The 18,873-nt window shown below is 58.2% G+C and overlaps 5 protein-coding genes across 5 annotated transcripts; all 5 read left to right on the top strand.

Moving 5' to 3' along the window:
* Window positions 1-956: 956 nt before the first annotated feature.
* Window positions 957-4,313, top strand: LBRM_22_0320 (hypothetical protein, unknown function; the record flags this gene model as incomplete). The annotated part of the gene is made up of 1 exon (XM_001564901.2): window positions 957-4,313. The coding sequence occupies one exon, from the start codon at window positions 957-959 to the stop codon at window positions 4,311-4,313; it is 3,357 nt and encodes a 1,118-aa protein (XP_001564951.1).
* A 1,505-nt stretch (window positions 4,314-5,818) lies between these two features.
* Window positions 5,819-7,114, top strand: LBRM_22_0310 (conserved hypothetical protein; the record flags this gene model as incomplete). The annotated part of the gene is made up of 1 exon (XM_001564900.1): window positions 5,819-7,114. The coding sequence occupies one exon, from the start codon at window positions 5,819-5,821 to the stop codon at window positions 7,112-7,114; it is 1,296 nt and encodes a 431-aa protein (XP_001564950.1).
* A 1,483-nt stretch (window positions 7,115-8,597) lies between these two features.
* LBRM_22_0300 (carnitine palmitoyltransferase-like protein) lies at window positions 8,598-10,628 on the top strand (the record flags this gene model as incomplete). Its single annotated transcript, XM_001564899.1, has 1 exon — window positions 8,598-10,628. One exon carries the CDS (start codon window positions 8,598-8,600, stop codon window positions 10,626-10,628), a length of 2,031 nt encoding a protein of 676 aa, XP_001564949.1.
* Window positions 10,629-13,691: 3,063 nt separating this feature from the next.
* Window positions 13,692-15,377, top strand: LBRM_22_0290 (conserved hypothetical protein; the record flags this gene model as incomplete). Its single annotated transcript, XM_001564898.1, has 1 exon — window positions 13,692-15,377. The coding sequence occupies one exon, from the start codon at window positions 13,692-13,694 to the stop codon at window positions 15,375-15,377; it is 1,686 nt and encodes a 561-aa protein (XP_001564948.1).
* A 1,407-nt stretch (window positions 15,378-16,784) lies between these two features.
* Window positions 16,785-18,161, top strand: LBRM_22_0280 (conserved hypothetical protein; the record flags this gene model as incomplete). The annotated part of the gene is made up of 1 exon (XM_001564897.1): window positions 16,785-18,161. One exon carries the CDS (start codon window positions 16,785-16,787, stop codon window positions 18,159-18,161), a length of 1,377 nt encoding a protein of 458 aa, XP_001564947.1.
* Window positions 18,162-18,873: the final 712 nt, after the last annotated feature.

The following is an 18,873-nucleotide window of genomic DNA, read 5'->3' as shown; positions in this document are numbered from 1 at the left end:
TCTCCCCCCCCCCCTCCACTAGTCGCTCTCTTCCGACACTCTTTCTCCTCTTGATTGCTAGCTCGAGCTCGGTTTTTCTTTCCGGTTCTTTGTTTGTCCTTCCTGTGGGGTTGCTGTTGTCTTCATTTTGCTTGTTTATTGTTCCTCTTCTGTTTTCTCCTTCGTGGCTGCCCTTCTTCTTCGCTCCTCGTCAGGCACTGCCTCATCATTCTGCTCCCTCGCTCTCTTTCCCATCACTTACGCCTTGAGCCGCACGCCTCCTCGTTTTCTTCACTTTGGTGCTCTCAGTCTCTCCACGTGCCTTCACATCGGCGGCCCCGCCTATTCTCGCTCTGGTGCTTTCATTGTGTGTGGTGTGTGTGGTGTGTGTGGTGTGTGTGGTGTGGGGTGTGTTCTTAGGGTGACCCGTTATATGCACTGCGCCTCTGCGTTTGGTTGTTCTACAGGGCATTTCTTCTCCTTCTTCCTCGTGCACTTCTCCATCTCTCTCGCGCGTGCGCGCGCTCTCTCTCTACACGTCTTGACGGTGTGTGTCGCTGTAGTGTCACTGCGTTTCAAGCATTTCACAGTCAGGTGGTGTTCGCTTTGCTCTGGGAGTTCTCCTGTTCTACACAAGCACGCGCGTGTGTACCTGTACGTCTCACCCTGCCTCTCCCTCCCTCCCTCCCTCCTCCTCTCCCACTTCATCCCTCACGGTCTCTCCGTTCTCTTAAGCTCACATCTTCTCCTCTGTCTTGTGTCATTTTGATCATTAAAAAAAAAACACCGCACTTCTTCGTCATACTTTGTGGTGGCTCTCCTTTACGAGGCTCGCGGCTTGTGTCTGGCTCCCCCTCCTCCTCTCTCTCTATTGAGCTTTTTTGTTTGTTTTCCTCCTCTGTGTGCAAGTGTGTATTCTCGAGACCACCTCGTGCGCTGCTTCGTGATTGTGTACCGGCGACGTCGCTGGCAGAACCATGGACTCTACTCGGGACTCTATACAATGCAAGGTGTCATTAGTAGACGTGAGCACACTAGCCAGTGGAGACACTGCGCCACCTCAGGATCTAGGACAGAATGAGAGGTGTCTTGCGCCGCCGCAAGAGCACCATGCCGTGCCTCCGCCACTGAGCACCGCGTCCATTACCCCGCTGATCTCTCTTGCCTCATCGGCGAACGGCGCGTCACCATCCGCCACAGCCAACGCAACGCTCCTGACGTCCAGTCGTCTGGAGCTCGCCAAAACGCACCGAATGGCTGAGTCCGCGTCGTCTATGCCGTCCAGCTGTGGTGCCACCACGGAGACAGAGACCCGCTTTGGTGACATTCCGAGCCACGTTGCGGCACCGGTCTGGAAGTCTTCCTCCTGCCTGCTCTCGTCGCACCCCTGTGCCACCGTCACCGGGGGCCCGCGACGCCTCACATCACACAACAGCTCCTCCACAGAGGGCACACTGGTGCAGTCGCGCAAGGTGGAAAGGATGCGAGGGCTATCGCTTCGCTTCTCCACCACATCACCCCACGCTCTCCACCCCTCGGCTTCTTCCCTCACCCCCCGTGAGGAGGCCACGCAGTTTGGGGAGCGAGTCAGTCAGGCGGCGTCGAGCAGGGCCACCTCCTCGACGCCGCTTCTGTGCTGTGGCTTATCACAGTCGCACGCGAGCGAGCAGGAGCGGCGAGCGTCGTCGGCGGAAACCTTCCTAGCAATGGTACCACTACTGAATGACGACATGACAGCTTCCTCATCGAAGCCATTGTTGCCTACGGCGGTGCTCCCCACAGTAGTGCCCTGCGCCGTGCCACTCAGGTCAAGCGATGCTGGGGAAGCGCAAAGAGTTGCTTCACCTCCGGTGCTTCCCAGTGAAAGCCCCACCGACCTCGCCACTGGGGCAGCGACGCGATGTACGCCGCAGAGGCGCAGCCGCTCGTTCGACATACCGTTCACCTTCACCACTAGCATGAGTGGCGGCAGCTGCGGTGACCTATCGCGATGCTACGCAAAGCAACGCGAGTTGTCCACCGTCCCCACTGGTGCTCTTTCTAGCGAGCAGGTCACCGAACTCCATGGCAACAGGCGCCGTCTACCGTCGTTCATGTGCTCGCCGGAGTCTGCAGGAGCCTTGTCAGCGCTGAGAACGCAAGTGGTCACTGTGGCAAACCCCGCAACGGCACATTGCCATAGCACCAACGGAGGCGGTACCACTGCCACATTCAGCTGCAATACAAGCACAAACGACGGGGAAGCCGAGACACTGCCACGTGTGGGCCCTGAACTGCGACGTACCATATCCTGCGATACCCTGGCTTCGATCAGCTCTTCGCGCTCCAGGCCAGTGCTCACGCCCGCCGCGCATGGACCGCCGGGGGGTCTTAGCGCCGCGTCTGGTGCAGCATCGACCACCACAAGGAGTGTAACGTACACGCGCCAGAATGTATGCCTCGGGGCACTGGACTTTTACGGAAACCCTGTCATGTCTCTCTCTTCACTGCTCGTGCAGATGTCGCTGCAGTCTGGCGATCACGAGGAACCAGACCCGCCTGAGATGGGGGTCGGTGCAGTTCCTCCCTACCCGCTAACCCAGCAGCAGCAGCAGCAGCGAAACACTCTATCCATGCAAAATTTAATGGTGCACACGCAGCAAGTGGGCCAGATGGCTCCAGAGGACAAGGTGAAGCGATTGCACGCGAAGCCAGACGGTGGCGGTCTCGGCATGCACAGAGCAACGGGTATCGCGATCCCGCACCGGCGCCGCGCCTGCACCAAGGCCGGCTCTACGACAGCGACCGTGTCTACCTCGACCTCACCATTCACCACCGCCGCCGCCGCGCCGGCTGCAAAGCCACAGGTCGGTTCGCTGAAGGATGTTTTGCAGGAATGTAACTTTCTCTCCCTCAAGGACGTGCTGAGCGCTATCGCCGACACGCATGTGCATGAGCTGCGCGAGGCGCAGCAGCGACTGAGCAGCATTCCTGCTGGCAGTAGCGATGTGAGAGATGTTGATGGGTTCTTAGCCTCGACGACGACCGCGCCGGTGATGGGGAACCAGCTTCCTCCGTGCGTAGCCTCGGTGTTATCGAAGGCCGACGAGACAGCCGCCACTGCGCCCTGTCGTCTCGGTGGGACGGGGTCAGAGTGGACATGCACCTCGACCGCCCGAGAAGGTGATTGTGGCGCCTGCCTAAGCACCAGTGCTAGTACCGACACCACATGCGTCCCCGTTTTGCACCCCTCTGTTAGCTCTATGGACCCGCAGCAGGTTTTGACACTTGCGGCGGCCATTACAGAGGTTTCGCTGAACCTCGACCGTAGCACTGAGGCTTCGTTTGCTGACTCCATCACGGTGGCCGCCTCTTCACCGCCACCGCCTTCTGTTGCGAGCCGCACACGACTCACTGGGCGAAAAAGTGCACCTACCGGAGGCTGCTCCGTGGGCGACCGCATTAGCTCAGCCGACTTCAGCGCATCATACCCAACCTTGCTCGGCGAGACTGTAACTGCCGGTGTTGCCGTGTCGCCTCCGTCCATTGCCACGCCATCGAGGCCGCGGTCTGCCGTCTCAGTGGTGTCCGGCCTCTCTACTGCAATCGCCGATGCCAGCCACCGAGTTTGCGCTGCTTCAGAAGCCTTTCCCACTACCGCCGCATCAGCGGCAGCGATAGATGATGTCCCCGAGACCCCTGATTACCGATTTGATCCCCTGGAGCGCAAGGTGCTCCTGTGCCAGTCGAGCGAGGACGTGGACGACGGTGTGAAGGGTGGAATGTGGGAATGCCCAGTGGACCGCACCATGCACACACCGCTCTCTTCGCCGCTGAAGACAACTGCAGTCGTCTCTTTCGCGACGGCCGCCTCGGCAGATGAAGCCCGTTTCTCTACAGCAGCTTCGACGCTGGCTCACCAGCACGGAGGACGGTACGTCGCCAACTGGCACGGTCTGTCGTCAGGTGAGGAGGTACCAGTCAGGGCAGCGACGCTGTGCAGCGCCACTGTCGCTGATGCGATGCCGCATTCGACGCGGCCGCCGGTGCTACAGCCGCATATGGAGCCTCGAATGGGCACAGACTGCGGCGCCTGTGGCAGAAGTTGTGTGGGGAAACTGGAGCACGATGGAGACCCGACCGGGCCCGTTAGAGGGGCCTCGTCGCAGAAGGCGAGTATCACTGCCGGAGGCTCTTTGGCGAGCTTCGGCGATATTCGTGTGGTGATCGCCTCCATTGCGTGTCTCTCCTTTGATGACGAGCTCAGCACCGTCTCGCAGCTGCGGCAGTGGGCCCGGAGCGTTTCGCCGCTTGTCCACCTGCAGCCAAGCACCGACACCGAAGTCGTCACGTAGGGGTGAGGAGGTTTGGAGAGGTCGTTTGTGGCATCACCTTTTTTTCTTGGCTTGCGCGTCCGCTGTCCTCCTTCCCGCGCATCTGATCTCCGGCACGTGTGGTGTGCGTCTGCGTCTGTGCTGCTCATCTGTGGATCGGTTACCGGCAGTTTGTGTGCGGGTAAGGGATGTGACGAGCTTGTATCGTCGGGTCTGAGTGTTTGTGAGTGGTGCGGGTGCGTCTCCAGGGCACGTGCCGAAATCTGGGTCCACCCACGTCGATTGGGCAGCGGAGTGGAATCGTCGTCACAGCCGCGTGTCAGCTTCCTTTTCCGTGGTTGTTCTGTGGTGCTGTTTGATTCTCTTTTTCGTTTTATTGTTCTGGAGCATCTACACAACCGTGGCCGTCTTGCATGTCCCTTAGCACTTCTCTTCATACCACAGCCCCCCCCCCTCCTCCTCCCTCCTCCTTCCCCCTACACGCGGACTCCGCCATTCTCCATCTTTTCAGCTTTCCGGCCATGCCTCATCTCGGATGCCGTTTTGCAGGCCTTTGCTTCTCGGGTATCATCCCACAGTTGTCGCTCCATCACCTAATGAAGAATACTTTGGAATAATTCGGGTTTAGAGCAGAGACAAGCGCCCCTCTGTAGAATGGTGTGTATGTGCACGCATATGTGAGTGTATGCGTGCGCCTATGAATGTGAGTGTAATTACGCGTGCCGAGGTTGCACTTCCGTCCCTTCCCCCCCCCCTCTTATGCACACACTACACCGACGCTCGTACACGCCCTTTTTCCTCCTCCCTCTTCTCCCCGTGTTGCCTGTGTGATTGGATATCTCGCTGTGTGTTTCTTTCGGCATGCAAACTTCAAACAAAAAACACAAGGAGGAAAAGCCATGCGACGATGCGAGGGAAGACAAGAGATGGAGAGCGGACGGGGTGGGGGAGGGTGCGCGATGCAAACGTGGTGGAAGGTGCGACAAGCCCCCCCTCCCCCGCACATGCACCGTGAAAGAGACACCAAAGTGGTGCATTGGAAGGGATGCGTATTGCTGAACAGAGAGGGCATACATAAAAAAACACGTGCCCATAAAGCTGAAGATAGTGTCGCATCGTTCACTCGACGTCGTGTGGAGTGCAGTCAAGTTAATTCATTCAACGTACACATATGGCAAACTCGTCAACACCGCACCCACCGAGAGATACACAAGCACCTTCAAACAGAAAGGGGGGGGGGCATGCCAGAGTGTCTGCGTCTTGCGCGCCATCCTCTGGTATGTCTAGGTATGTGTATGAGCAAGTTGGTGTGTGTATGCGCGCACGTGTGTGTAGCGTTGCTTGTCGAGGTAGAAGTGGGGAAGGTGAAGAGGAACGAATGCTGTGAATCGTCTACCTCTTCGAGCTCGCTTCATCGCTGTGGGGCCCACTAATAGGGCATTTTTCTCTTACAACTTTGCTTCTTCCAGTCCCACCCACCCGACTCCCCTCACCCTCATTTTGTGCCTTCTTCCCCCACCGTGTTGATGCTCAGTCTTCATTTTCATACATCCCCACGTCAGAATTGCCCCCCCCCCCCTCCCACACACACGCAGAGCGCAGTACTATTGCAGTTACAACAGACACACGAGGAGCATCGCAGTCGCGCAGCGGAGTCGTGGCTTTGGCCCCCCCTCCTCTTTAGTTGTGTGCTGCGTATGCCCTTTTTGACGTCCTCATACCAGTGGAACGAAAAAGGGCTGACAAGCAGGCAGAGAGCACGAGACAAGATGGACGGCGAAAAGCTGAGCTCGATTAACAAGTTGCGCACACGTTTTCCAGCGCTGTCCGTGTCAGACGCCCGTGCGCTGTTGGAGCAGCACAACTGGAATGTCACCATCGCTGGGGCAGAGGCTGAGCGACAGGAGCGACAACGCAGGAAGGCAGACGCGACAAGCTTTTTTGTCGGTGGTGGGGAGAAGGGCAGCGGACAGCAAGTAATGGCGCCGCCTGGTGAGCGTGATGCTCACCGCGGCAACAACAACAACGGCAGTGGGATAGACTCCATGATTGATAGCATTTTCCGCAAAGCGCAAGTGGAGGGGGCGAACGAGAGTGGAGGTGGTGGGGGCACTGGCGTCGAGGGTAATGAGCGGCGCGCCTTCTACGGCCGAGGTCAGCGCCTCGGGTACACCACCAACCCCAGCCCGTATATTGCCTCGACGCTGCGCGCAGAGCGTTCCGTTAGCGTGACGGTGTACCGTAATGGCTTTGAGGTGGACCACAACGTCTTTGTGCCGCTCAACAGCGACGAGGGCCGCCAGTTTGTGGAGGCCATGGACAAGGGGTTCGTGCCCCCGTCTCTCGCCACCAAGTACCCAAACACGGATTTGACAGTCAACCTACGCGACTGTCTCCAGGTGGACTTCGTCCCACCGGCATACACCGCCTTCCAGGGTCAAGGCCACCGCCTTGCGGCGCCGGACGGCCCCGCCGCCTCACAGGGGGCACAATCAGGAGCTCAAGGATCGGTGGCGGTGGCAAGTCCGTCGACCATGCCATCGTATGATGCGTCTCGTGTAGTGGAGGTGCGCAGTGATGAAGCGACGTCATTTGTGGTGCTTCTGAACACGCGGGGGGAGCGGAGGCAGGTGCAGATAAACCCGGAGCGACACACCGTGGAGGACCTCTACAACCTTGCCCATGCCTATCAGCCGGAACTGGAGCAATTTGTCCTGGTGGAGCGCGGGATGCCGCCGCGCCGCTTGGGGACCTCTATGCGGTTGCAGACAATTGCACAGGCGAAGCTCAGTCGCGCTGTCGTCGCGCTTCAGCAGTTGTGATGCCATTATGGAAAAGGGACGTTACGTGAGCAAGAAGTGTACGTGCGTGAGGGAGGGGGAGAGTCGTACAGCGGAGGGTAAGGGCTCCCCATCAACGGGTGTTCTCTCACTCCTTGCCATCAGCAAGAGCAATGACCTACGCAAGCCCTCGCACCTCTCAACCCACACGCTTCCCTGGAGCGCAAGGGATGTCGCGTGGCTTTTCTTTTTTTGGCTTTCTGCGAACCGGAGGACGGCGCGCGGCACCCCATCAGCACTCTCGAAACGCTCTCCGCCGCGTCTCCTTTGTACGCCTTCCTCCTCGTCCTTCCACACGCCCGGTTCTCCAATCTGTGCTGTCACGTTCTCCTTGGAGGTCGAGGATTGGGCTTCTTTACGGATGAGACCTGCACGACTCGCGTGCACACACACACACACACACACACACGCGTGCTGTCTTTGTTTTGCTTTCCATGGCGTCTCTGTTTCGCGCATTGGGCTATGTGGTTTGGCTCAGTGAGCCCTCTCTCCCCTCTTTGGGTATGTTTTTATGGTTTTCCTCACGGCATCTCCCCTCCCCCCCTCTCCTACTCTAGTGTGCTGTTGTGATCTTCAGACCTCTTCCGTGCGCACGGTGACTGTCGAAAGGTGTGCTGACCGAGCCGTGGGCGTGAGTAGTGGATGGCAAGGTAACAGATGGTCCTCCTCCACACAATTGACAAGGTGATTCATACAAACATAGGCGTGTCTACTTGATCTTTTACCCACGCAGGCGCGAGCTCTCTGGCACATACGCGTTTTGCTCGGTGCAACCAAGCGCGAGTCAATGAAGGATTACGGAGGGTGAGAATGAATAAGAGGGAGAGGGGAGGGAGAGAGGGCAGTCCGTGAAGGAGTAACTCGTGGCGGCCTTGGCCTTTGTGTTTTTGTACTTTGGTTGGGTTGTTTGGTCGCCTTCTCTCTCCTCTGCTCCGCTCCGTCTGTGTTCTGCGGCAAATGCCCTCCTCGTGCTACTGCTTCCATCGATTATGCCGAGTTCTTACTTGTTTCTTCTGCCCTGTGATCTTCTGCGCGCGCGCGTGTGTGTGTGTGCGTGTGGTCGCGTGTGATTCGCTCTCGACACGACTCCCTCCACCTCCTTTACCCCTCATCGTCTTCCTCCGTTGCCTTCTTTGTGCACACCCACACGTGTGTCCACCCATCTGCATGCGGCGCTGCGTCTCTGCACGATATTCCTCGTCATGAAACATCCCCACTGAGTGTACTGCCCACACTCAGGGGCAGTGGCTCTGTTGCTCGGGTGCATCCGATCAAAGGCACCGTCTGGCGCGCTGCCGTCCTTTCGTCATTTGACTCGCTGCACCGCCCGTAGCACGCGCACTGGTGGTGCACTGTGCGTTAAGAGAAGAGAACAGTGGGAAAAAAAACATAAGGAGGAGGGTGGTGCGTGCGGCTAGTGGTGCACAGCTTCTCGAAGTTTCCGCTCCACTGGTGGCGGAGTCCGATGCGCACATGCCTTCCGCGCTGGTGTGCGTGTGAAGGCACTCGCAGTGCCGCACACGGACCCCTGTACGCATCCGGCAACTGGGCGGCCCTCCGCACAAATGTGGGGGCCTCGTCAAGGGAAGCCACGGTGGAGGAGCTGTTGACACCGTCTCTTGTGCCCACACGTCATTATCAGCGCAGTCTTCCCAAGCTGCCGCTGCCGACCCTTCATGACACTTTGCAGCGGTACCTCTCGGCTGCAGAGCCTCTGTGCACACCAAAGCAGTTGGCCAACACGAGCGCGATTGTAGCCTCCTTCCTGAAGGGTGACGGGCTGCACATTCACGATGAGCTACGGCGCACCGACACAGCGAACCCTCACACTTCGTACATCTCTTCCGACCTCTTCGAACAGATGTTGAAAGAGCGCAGCGCGCTGCCGCTGCGGTCCCACAGCACGTGGCTTGTCCGGCCAGATCCGGAGAAGCACGACATGCTGGTACGGAGCGCCTACTGGATCTGGGCCTCGGTTCACTTCTACAAGCTGTACCTCGACAATCAACTCCGTCCCGAAGTGCGTTACGTCGTGGATGGCGGCTTCGCAAAAAGGAGCGGCTTCTGGACCACGGAGTGGTTCCAGCGCTCGGCGGCGCTGCTCCCCGACTGTGTTAGCACCCCATTTGTCTACAATGTGTCGCTGGGTGTCGTACGGCCGCTGGATATGTCGCAGTTCGACTGTCTTTTCAATTCTTCGCGGGTGCCCGGTGTCCTTCAGGACGAAATAAAACCGGTCGGCTTTGCGCCCTACGTATTGGTGCAGTACCGTGGCCATCAATTTCAGATCTCCGTGGCGGATGCCGACTGCGTGCCGTTGTCCATTGATGAGCTGTACGCTCAGCTGCGTGACATTGTGCACACGAATATCGCACCAGCAAACACCGACGTGAGCGTCCTCACCGCATTGCCGCGCACAGAGTGGAATGCGGCCCGGACGATGCTGTTGCGAAATGTCGTCAATGGTAAGAGTCTGGAGGTGGTGGAAGAAAGTATGTTGGTCCTTAACCTCGACGCGGACGACGAGAGGGACGTCATGGTGGACCCAATGTCTCCTGTGGGGGTGACGGCAAAGTCGCCGTCGGTACGAGCAGGGAACCGTTGGTGGGACAAGAGCCTGTCTGTGTCTGTTAACCGCCGCGGCGACATTGCCGTCTCGGCAGAGTCGAGCTGGGGCGACGGCGTTGCAGTACGGCGGTACATCAACGACGTATACGCCCTTAGTCGTGCAGCGCACAGTCATGTGCTAAGGAAGGATGCGCCAGCTACACACAAACTGCGCCAACTCCAGTGGCACGTCCCAGCCGAACTCGTGGCCCTGGCGAAAAGAGTTGCGGAGCGGGTGAAGAAGGATCGCGAAAGCCTTGACATTGCGGCCGGTGTGCTTGACATTGACACGATACCCACTCCCACTGTCGAGGCCACAGTACAACTGGCAGCGCAGCTCGCTATGTTCCGTGTGCAGCAGCAGCCGATGAATTGCATGCAGCGGACAGACTTGCATTACTATCGCCGCGGCCGAAGCGAGCAATTCCCGCTTGCCACGCCGGAGAGCACCGCTTTCTTGCTGAGCATGCGTTCCTCAGAACGACAGACACAGCAAGCAGCGTGCCACACAGCCTTGCAGCGCTACAAGGCGGAGAAGAACGCTGTCAGTCGCGGAGGCACCACACAAAGTCACCTGTTAGCGCTGCGCCTGACGGCGGAGCGATTTCTTGGCCGCGTTCCTGACTTGTATAGCGACCCTGCCTTTTCACTTGTCACTCGACCTGCACTGCACTTTGAGCTGGCCGAGGCGGAGGCGACGTACGGCTGTGGATACACGCTCCAGCCATTTAGCCGCCACCTTACCTGTAGTCGCACTGGATCCACCCTACTGTACCAAGTGACGTCTCCGCTTCCATCCTCATTATACGGTGCCACCTCAAGCACTACCTTTGCAGAAGCCTTCACGGACGCATGCCGCGAGGTAGCGGATCTGTTGGCGCTCAGCTGACCTGGGCAGCGGCATTGGGAACGCGAAAGAGAAGGGGTGATGTAAGCACGTGCCAATCTGCGTTGTCTACCATGCAGCCTTATTTGCTCAGCGGCAACGCCAACTTTCCCTTCCAGCTTCAGCTGTGTGCGTGACGGCATTGGACTGCGTAGGTCTGTACCCTCTGAGGAAGAAGTGTAGAGCGCCGTTGGGCTTCTATGGCAGTCCTCAGCACGAATCCGACCATCTCCAAGTCATCCAAACCGTCGCTTCAACTAACTTCATCAGCCCTCCCCCTTCTCTCCCCGCCCCCAATTGGCTCCTGCCCTACCGCACTGCCAGGCTCATTTTGGCAGAGGAAGAAGGAGGAGGCGAACTGATGTGGGAGAGCGAGAGGAACTCGGTGGGGCCGGTGGTGCTGTTAAACACACTCACCCACACCTCTCCCCACCTCCCAGATCTGTGGAGGCGTTGTGGATCCTTGGAAGCGGGCTTTCCTTTGTGCTACGTGTGGGCCCTCTTCTGCCGCTTCCCTGTACACACACACACACACACCCACACGCACACGCTAGCGAGTTCCCGGTTTGCTGAAGGACCACTCTGATGCCCTGCACTCTTCAGGGTTGTCCGGTTAGCGATGTGAGCCTGTCGACCAGCGCGTCTTTGCGTGTGACCGCCGTTTGTGTGTTTGTTTGTCTTTAGCCCCAGGGGAACCCGTCGCCACACCAGCCCCTGTGCCCCCTCGCCTCCGCTCCATTTCCTGCCACGCCGACAGCCGAGCGCGCGCGTGTGTGTGTGCACATCGGTGCACCGCTTACAGGCGTATCCGCTTGATCGCAAAATATGTCGAAGGCGGCACTAGGGAGGCTAAAGTGACTGCCAGAAGCACGCCGAGAAGCCAAAACTAGAGACACTTGCGCTTGCGCCCTCCACACCTGCGCGAGACGAGCGCGGCAGGAGGCGACGGTGCCCCGTGGACCTTTCCGTTCACCACTGGCACTGAACTTCTCTACGACTTCGCCGACGTTGTTCTCCCTGTTCGTTCACTATGCGTGTCTCACGTGACTGCTCACCCATTTTTTTTCCTCCCCTCTGTTGTTCAACGAAAATAACCACGTCTTCCACCTCTTGAGACGAACCAGGATAAAGACCCCACCCTGCACGGACCCCCCTTCCACACAGATGCACGCAGGCACGCACGCCGCCAGAGAAGGCCTGTTTTCCTCTGTTGCAGTCAAAAAGTGCAGCGGCTCACACCCACCCACGAGCATGAACACTTACACGAACACAGGCTGGCATATAAAGGGACCTCTTCACTGCTCACTCGCCACCGAGCTAGGTCATTAGCACCGACGCGTACACGTACAGGTGGTCGCACACGGACTCACCATCACAAGGTGGCACTAGCCTGTCCTCCGCTTAGGTCCACCATGCTGGTGAGGTCCGACGGTATCCGCACGGGAGCGGATACCCAACAGAAGACGAGTACCGTGGCAATGCTAACAGAGACTGTCTCTCGTGCTTTACGGGACCGCTTGCGCCTCTTATTTTCACCAGTAGTGCTGCGTGTCCTATGGAGCGGCGCTGCGGTATGCCGATTTCAGCGAGCACTACCATGAAAGGCTCCCTGGCCAGACCCCCCTCTGGTGGCCCTGGCCGACACAGTCAGCGATTATGATCTCGCCGATTACCCGTTTTGTCGCAGCGAGGGGACTTCTTAGCACCGTAAGGTTGACCCTCGTGGGCCTCTTTTCTTTTCTCCCGTCTCCCTTCTCCTTAGTCAGCCTCGAAGCACAGTCCCGCTCTGATGCTGGAAGCGGCAGGTGGGTAGTGCGGCCAAAAAGTGGTGGTGCTGAAGCATGGAGCTCAGTTGCGGACGTTTTTTCTTTTTTTTTTTTTTGTGTGTGTGTGGGGAGGGGAGTTTGAATCTGTATCTGTGAATCTACTTGTGAGTGAATCGGGTAACGGTGTCATGCCATGCGACTGCGCAGCGCTGCGTGGACGTCATGTCACCATTTTCAGTTCCTCTGTGGGTTTGCGTGTCCGCACTGTCTACACCATGTCTCTCCCCCTCACCTCGCCGCCAAACGCTCCCAGAAGTCTCTTGTACATTTTGTATTCTTGGCTACTCCCCTTCTTTTCAGAGCAGTACGACACTGCTCTGTTCTTCACGATGTGACGCGATCAAGTGCCTTTTGTGAAACAAGTTGAAGCCGTCAGTGGGCGACATCCTAGCGATGCAACTCGGACTCCCTGTCCTTGTGTGTGTGTTTCCCTGCCGCTATCACACGTCCCCGTCAGAGTTTCGAGTGCCGCACTTCTTGGGTGAACTGCCGCTGCGCCTTTGCGTTGGTGATCGCAGTCATGTACTTCGGTTGCGAAAGATGCATGAGGCGTGAGCGGTGGCGCATGCGAGCGCGGTTTCTCGACGGCCCCCGTGCACTCGAACCATCCGCCGTTTCGCCTCGTAGATGCGTCGGTCTCTTCACTGCGTTTTATCCGCTGTGAATCGTCTTCTCGAACTTACACACACACACACACACACTACCCCTGTCCTCCCTCCTGTATGCCTTCCTCTCTCTCTCCCTCTCTGGGTGTGGATGTCGTGTACCCGCACGTACGTCTCTCTCTCTCTCTTTATACGTATATGTGTGGCTGGTTCATCTCTGCAGTGCACACTTACACATAAATACACGAGGAACGAAGGCGAAGGGAAGACGTCACCTCAGCATTTGCGTCCACCCACACGATAGAGACGCTTGGCCTCACATACACACAGCGAGAGAGAGAGAGACACTCCCTACACGCGTACGTGTTGCTCTTTCTGTTGTTGGCGTTGAAAGGCGCATTACTGATATTACGCGCTCACACTGTCCTTTCCCCACTTCCTCTCACACGTCTCTCATCTCGTTTCTGTCTGCCATCTCCCTTGCCACTCGCCGGCCGCATACACACCAGCAGGAATAGGCTCAGCTTTCACCGTGCTCTCGTGCTCTCAAGGGGGGAATACGCCGTTGCCTTTTTTTTCTAAGAGAGCGTAGGCGAACGTGTCACGTTGGTGTGTGTCTGTGTGGTACTGCAACAATGACCCCCAAGCCGAAGACAGGGTCGAAGGCGTCCCCTGCCCCGGTGGAGGCGGAGCGTGGCTGCGGCGAGGACCACGCGACGGCGCCGGTCGTGGAGACAGCAGAGGTGGCAACAGAGAGGGCTCCCACGGCAGGTGCAGCGGAGCCAGCCGCTCCTGTGCCAGTTGTCGGTTCGACAACAGAGATGTACAGCCAGCTGCAGGGGATTCTGTCTGTGGATGGTAACCTGGTGAACCACTACCTTCCACAGGTACTACAGCTTGTACAGGCGGCGGAGTCTGCCGAAACGCCAATCCTGCTGAGGGTAAAGTTTCTGGAGTTTGTTGGACAGCACGTGACCGCTGTGCGTGACAACAATGCGCTACGCAAGATCGTGACATCCCTCGTGAAGATCGTTGGCGGAGCTGATAACACACCGCAGTTGCTTACGGCTGCTGTGCAGGCGTTCGCCGGCCTGGGTCCCGTCTCGGTGGTTGATAAGAACTGGGAGTACCTGGCTCGTGAGGGAGCGGATGTGCTCATGCAGGTGATGGTTGACCGGGACGCGTTTCCAGAAAGCGTTTGTCAGGCTGCATCCAAGTCACTGGACTCGCTGACGAGCAGCGCGTTTCGCTCTGTGCTGGCAAAGCTGTTGCACTGGCTGAGTCTCGATCGCGAGGAAGACGACGAGGTGCAGGTCCAGAAGGAGCGGCACATGGCGCTGACGCGCCTGACGCGCCTCGTCATGGCGCCCAGCTACCGCAAGCACTGGACAGAGGAGACGCAGCTTTATGCCGAGCCGCTGCTGCAGCGTGTGCTAAGCACTGTTGATGCTCGCGAGTTCGCTCAGCTGGCGCGTGTGACGGCGCACCTACCGATCAACCACGACAAGGGCAACCTCCCCCTTCTCGACTGGTACGTGAAGACTCACAGGCTGAGCGACGACCGCCACGTTGAGGCCGTTGCAATCATTGGTCGCTTTGTTGCCAGCTCTGTCGAGTACGACCTGTACCCAGCCCTGGAGGCGGCAGGCATCACGTCTCGTGATATCGACGCCTCGAGTAACAGAAGTGTTGACGTGGCGAAGGTGGTGCTGCTTGCCAGTCGCATCGCCACGGCCGAGGCGGCCGAGAAGCTGTACCCCTACGTCTACGGTCAAGTGGTGTCGATGATGTCTGACATGCATGGCACCCTCACCGCGGCAAACCTCATCACGGTTGAGGTCTTCCTGTTCGCCGCGGTGGCTCTGGCGCGCAAGCGGTCTGCTGAGGCGCTGCAGCAGCTGAACGATACCTCCTTCAACGCGAGCGCTACCGCGGCCGCACAGGCAGCAGCTGACATGTACAAACAGGTCGTGTTCGCAGTGAAGAAGGCGGCACAGAGCAAGGAGGCGGACGCCACAGACGCGAACGCCGTGGCTAGTCTGAACAACATCAAAACGATCACCGAGGCCTTCGCTGCTAAGCGCCTCCCTCTGGGAGAGATCAAAGAAAGCTGGATGCGCGCCACGAACAGCATCCCTGTTGCGAAGCGCAACCGCGAGGATTCACATGGCACCATGCCTCCAGTTCTCGGTGTGCAGTCCCTCTCACGGGCAGCAAAGAAGCGCAGCACCAGCCAGAAGGCGCCGGACCGCAAGCGGGCGCGCGACGACCACAAAAGTCACAATAGTGATCGCCTATCGAGACGTGGTGGCCGCCGCTAAGTGGAAGATGCAGGGCAGCTGCGGAACTTAATCGTGCTTGCTTGCGCGAGACGGCTGCCGGCCGTTGCTCTTCTCAGTACTGGAGCATGTCATGCACACAGTGGGTGCGCCATGCCTGCGCGAGGGTGCATCTGTGCCTGTGTGGGGGAGGGTGAGGGGTCTGCGTGTCTCTCTCTGTGCGCGCACACATGGGATGGGGGAGTGTGGTTTGGGTTCGAGCTGCAATTTCGTGGTAAACAGAGCAGGCCGGGAGTGAAGGTGCATCTCCGCAATGCCATGGATGTTCGCAGGAGCGGGAGAGACGGTGTACGTGTGTGGATTCCTGCCCCACCCCTATTTTCGTCGTAAGGAAACAGGGAGGGAAGAGATGGTGTTGTGCTCATGCTGTGACTTGATATCTCTGAGCCGTTCTCGCGATGGGCTGCGTGTCCATTCTCTGCTTGTGGTGGTGGGAATGGTAGGGGTCCCTGTGGCCATGTCGGTGTGTGAGCGGGTGTGGTGTCCCCTGCGTGCACGAGTGTAGCGCAGAGGCAGCGGAAGTAGAAGCAGCGAAGCCGTGCCTTGCCGGGAGGAAGGCGAGAGTGTCGAAAAAGGCCCACGTGAAGCGGCTAGCGTAAAGTAGCAAAGGGAGGAGGCGGGGCATTCGTTGGTACTCGTAGGAACAGTCATTCCAAAAGAAAAAAACGTCCATACCGAAATCAAGTCCAGTTGAGCGGTGGCATGCGGTTGCACAAAGGACTCAAGGAGACCACAGCTCGGTGACTTTTGACTTCCCGTAGCTTCGTCAGCGGTACTGGTCATCTGACCTTCTCGTTTTGTGTGGTTCGCACTTGTCGCCAATGAGAGAAGGTCGACCGATCACTGTGGCACCTGTGCCTTCTTCTTTCCGGCGCTCCTTGTGTTGCTTCTCAAGCGCCGCACTCGAAAGGTCTCTACCCAAGTGGGCAGCCCCTAGCGGATAGGAAAGTTCGCGTTAGCCGCTGCTGCGTGCTAGAGCTGCGCGCCACCCCCCCCTTTCCGTAGCTGAGCCACACACCGTTGCGGTGTGTGGGTCAGAACGTGCCCATGCGCCTTCGAGCGAGATGCATTTTGTCACTACTTCTCTGCTATGCACCAACTGCTTGCCTGCTTATTTCTTCTCGTCGTTGTTGTGGTTGTGGTTGTTGTGGGATGTTGTGCTTGGCTGTTGCCTGTATGATGTGGAGGATGCCGGCTGGTGCGCAGGAAAGACGTGGCTTCCGAATACGCACTCACCCACGCCCTGGCAGGGAGCGTCGTACGTCAGCAAGAAGAAGAAGACGGGCGTACCTTCGAGTCTCGTAGTGAAGAAGTACATGCGCAGCCTTCTTCCCCTTTCTCTTCCCTCTTCCCCCTTCCCCTCCCTGTTGCTGGCGTTGCAGATGAATGATGGGAGACTCATCGGCTCTCACGTGTTCTGTCAAGGAAGCCAACTTCAGTGGTGTCAGCCCCCTACGCGAAGGGCACGACAAGGATAATTTTGCTTACTCGGCTGGGCCAGCGCTTCTTAGTGGCGCGTTGCAGGCAATCCTCTTCAACCCAATTGACCGCGCCCTCTATGTGCGGGTTAAGTTTCGGCGTCGCCGCTTTCTCGATAGGCAGAATTTTGAGCACCCTTTCCAAGGGATCGTGAACGCTGTCGTCTACCGCACACTCGTGGGGGCATCCTACATATTCTGGCAGGACAGCATGCGGATCGCAATTGAGCGCTCTGCTCCGGCTGTGTGTCTGCCAGAGACGTCTCCACAGCTGAATTCGATGTTGATTGGACTCTCCGCCGGCTCCATTAACGGCTTCACCCTCAACGCGCTACAGGCAGTGAAGTTCCGAATGTGGAACACAAACGAGCGTGGCGTCTCCTTCCTGAGGACTGCTACCTACATGTATAGGGAAGGCGGTGTTTTTATTTTTTTCCGCGGCTGTTTTACGACGATGGTGCGGGACAGCATCTTTGGTGTCGTCTACGAGACAGCGCGGCGGGCCTCTGCATGGAAGCACTTTTTTGATCCCCAAGTAGGCGTCTTGCGCTTTCCTTTTAGCACACCGTCGCCACAGCTGCCGGCAGGAGCGATCGCGTGTGTTGCGAGCGCCTCTAGCATCCCTAGAGGAGACATTAGCGCTTCGGCACCGGCATCTCCGTTAGACCATCGGAAAGCGAATGAGGCGATGAGCGTTCGACGCGATGCGATGGCGCCGGACTTCGCACAAAAGTGTGGCATATGCGACTTCATCTCAAACTTGGTTGCGGCAGTTCTCGCCTCTATTCTGAGTTCACCTTTTAACTATGTCCGCTCCATCGTGTACGGTACCCCAGCTGGTGCCATCCCACTCGGCTACATTTCGCTGCTCAAGTCGTTCTACACGCAGCTCTTTTACACGTACCGACACGGAAAGAGCTACACAGATCGGCACGGGGTGCCGGAGCTGGGCGAGACGGAGCACCCGTGCTCAGCACCCGCTTCCTCCAGCACTACGACTACGGCGGCAGAGCGCCGTTGGCGGCATGGTGGCAGTGTCGGGATCGGTGCTGAGGTGGAGGAGAGCGTGCAGCAAACCGCGCGCCGATCGAACTCGTTGGGGTCGCGCCTTGCCGCACAGATGCGCACATGGGTGGTGTTGCATCACCATCACCCGAAAGCAGCCTGGATGTGGGCGAACAGTCGACTCAACATTGGCTGGGGATCTCTTCGCGTCGGGGTTGGCATGGCGATGGGACAGAGCCTCTTTTATCTTGCCCAAGAGTATGCCCGCAGCGACCCACATTAAAGCCGTACCCCATTTGCCGGCGGACCCCTGCGCCCTTTGCACGGCTGTCAACACTCGCATTCGGCACGTTCTCATCGCCACCATTACCCTCTTCCCTACCCTCTTCCTGCCCCCCTCTCCTCCTCCTTCTTTCCTTCACGGAGCCAATTGTTTTCTATACCTTTTGGCTTGGAAGAGGGGTTAGGGTGGCGCTTTAGGTCATCCTACTACGTCAAGAGGTTGGGATTCTTGCATGATGGCGGCGAGGGGAGGGGAGGGGGGAGCTGTGCCTTATACCCCTGTTTCTGCGTGTACCTCTTTCTAGGCGTTCCCCTCCTCTATGTGAGGAGACGTAGTATTTCACTTTGGGGAGGCATTTGAGGTGCCTGTGCGTGTCTCGTACACCCCCCACCTTCTCTCAAAATCCCTTGGTGGGTGATGATGGGCCTTACACGCACGCGTACACACACACACACACACAGACGTACCCAGCGCTAGTTTCTTCCCCTCGCCTCTACCCTTGGTGTGTGTGTGTGTGTGTGTGTGTATGTGGGGAGACGTGACGACGTGCCTTTCCCTCGTCTACGCGGTTGTACACTGGCACCGAGGCGGGTGGTGTGTTCTGCCCCTCCCCTCTCTCTGACCATCACCGCCCCTTATCGCTACACCATTACCTCCCCTCTCTTTCCTCCTTTTCTGCCACTCGCCTACATTCCGCTCATGGGCGTGGAGG

The sequence above is a fragment of the Leishmania braziliensis genome, chromosome 22 (genome assembly GCF_000002845.2).
Source record: "Leishmania braziliensis MHOM/BR/75/M2904 complete genome, chromosome 22".
In the NCBI taxonomy this organism is placed as follows: Eukaryota; Euglenozoa; class Kinetoplastea; order Trypanosomatida; family Trypanosomatidae; genus Leishmania; species Leishmania braziliensis.
Note: the sequence above shows the minus strand (reverse complement) of the source record. Positions and strands in the feature narration are given on the sequence as shown.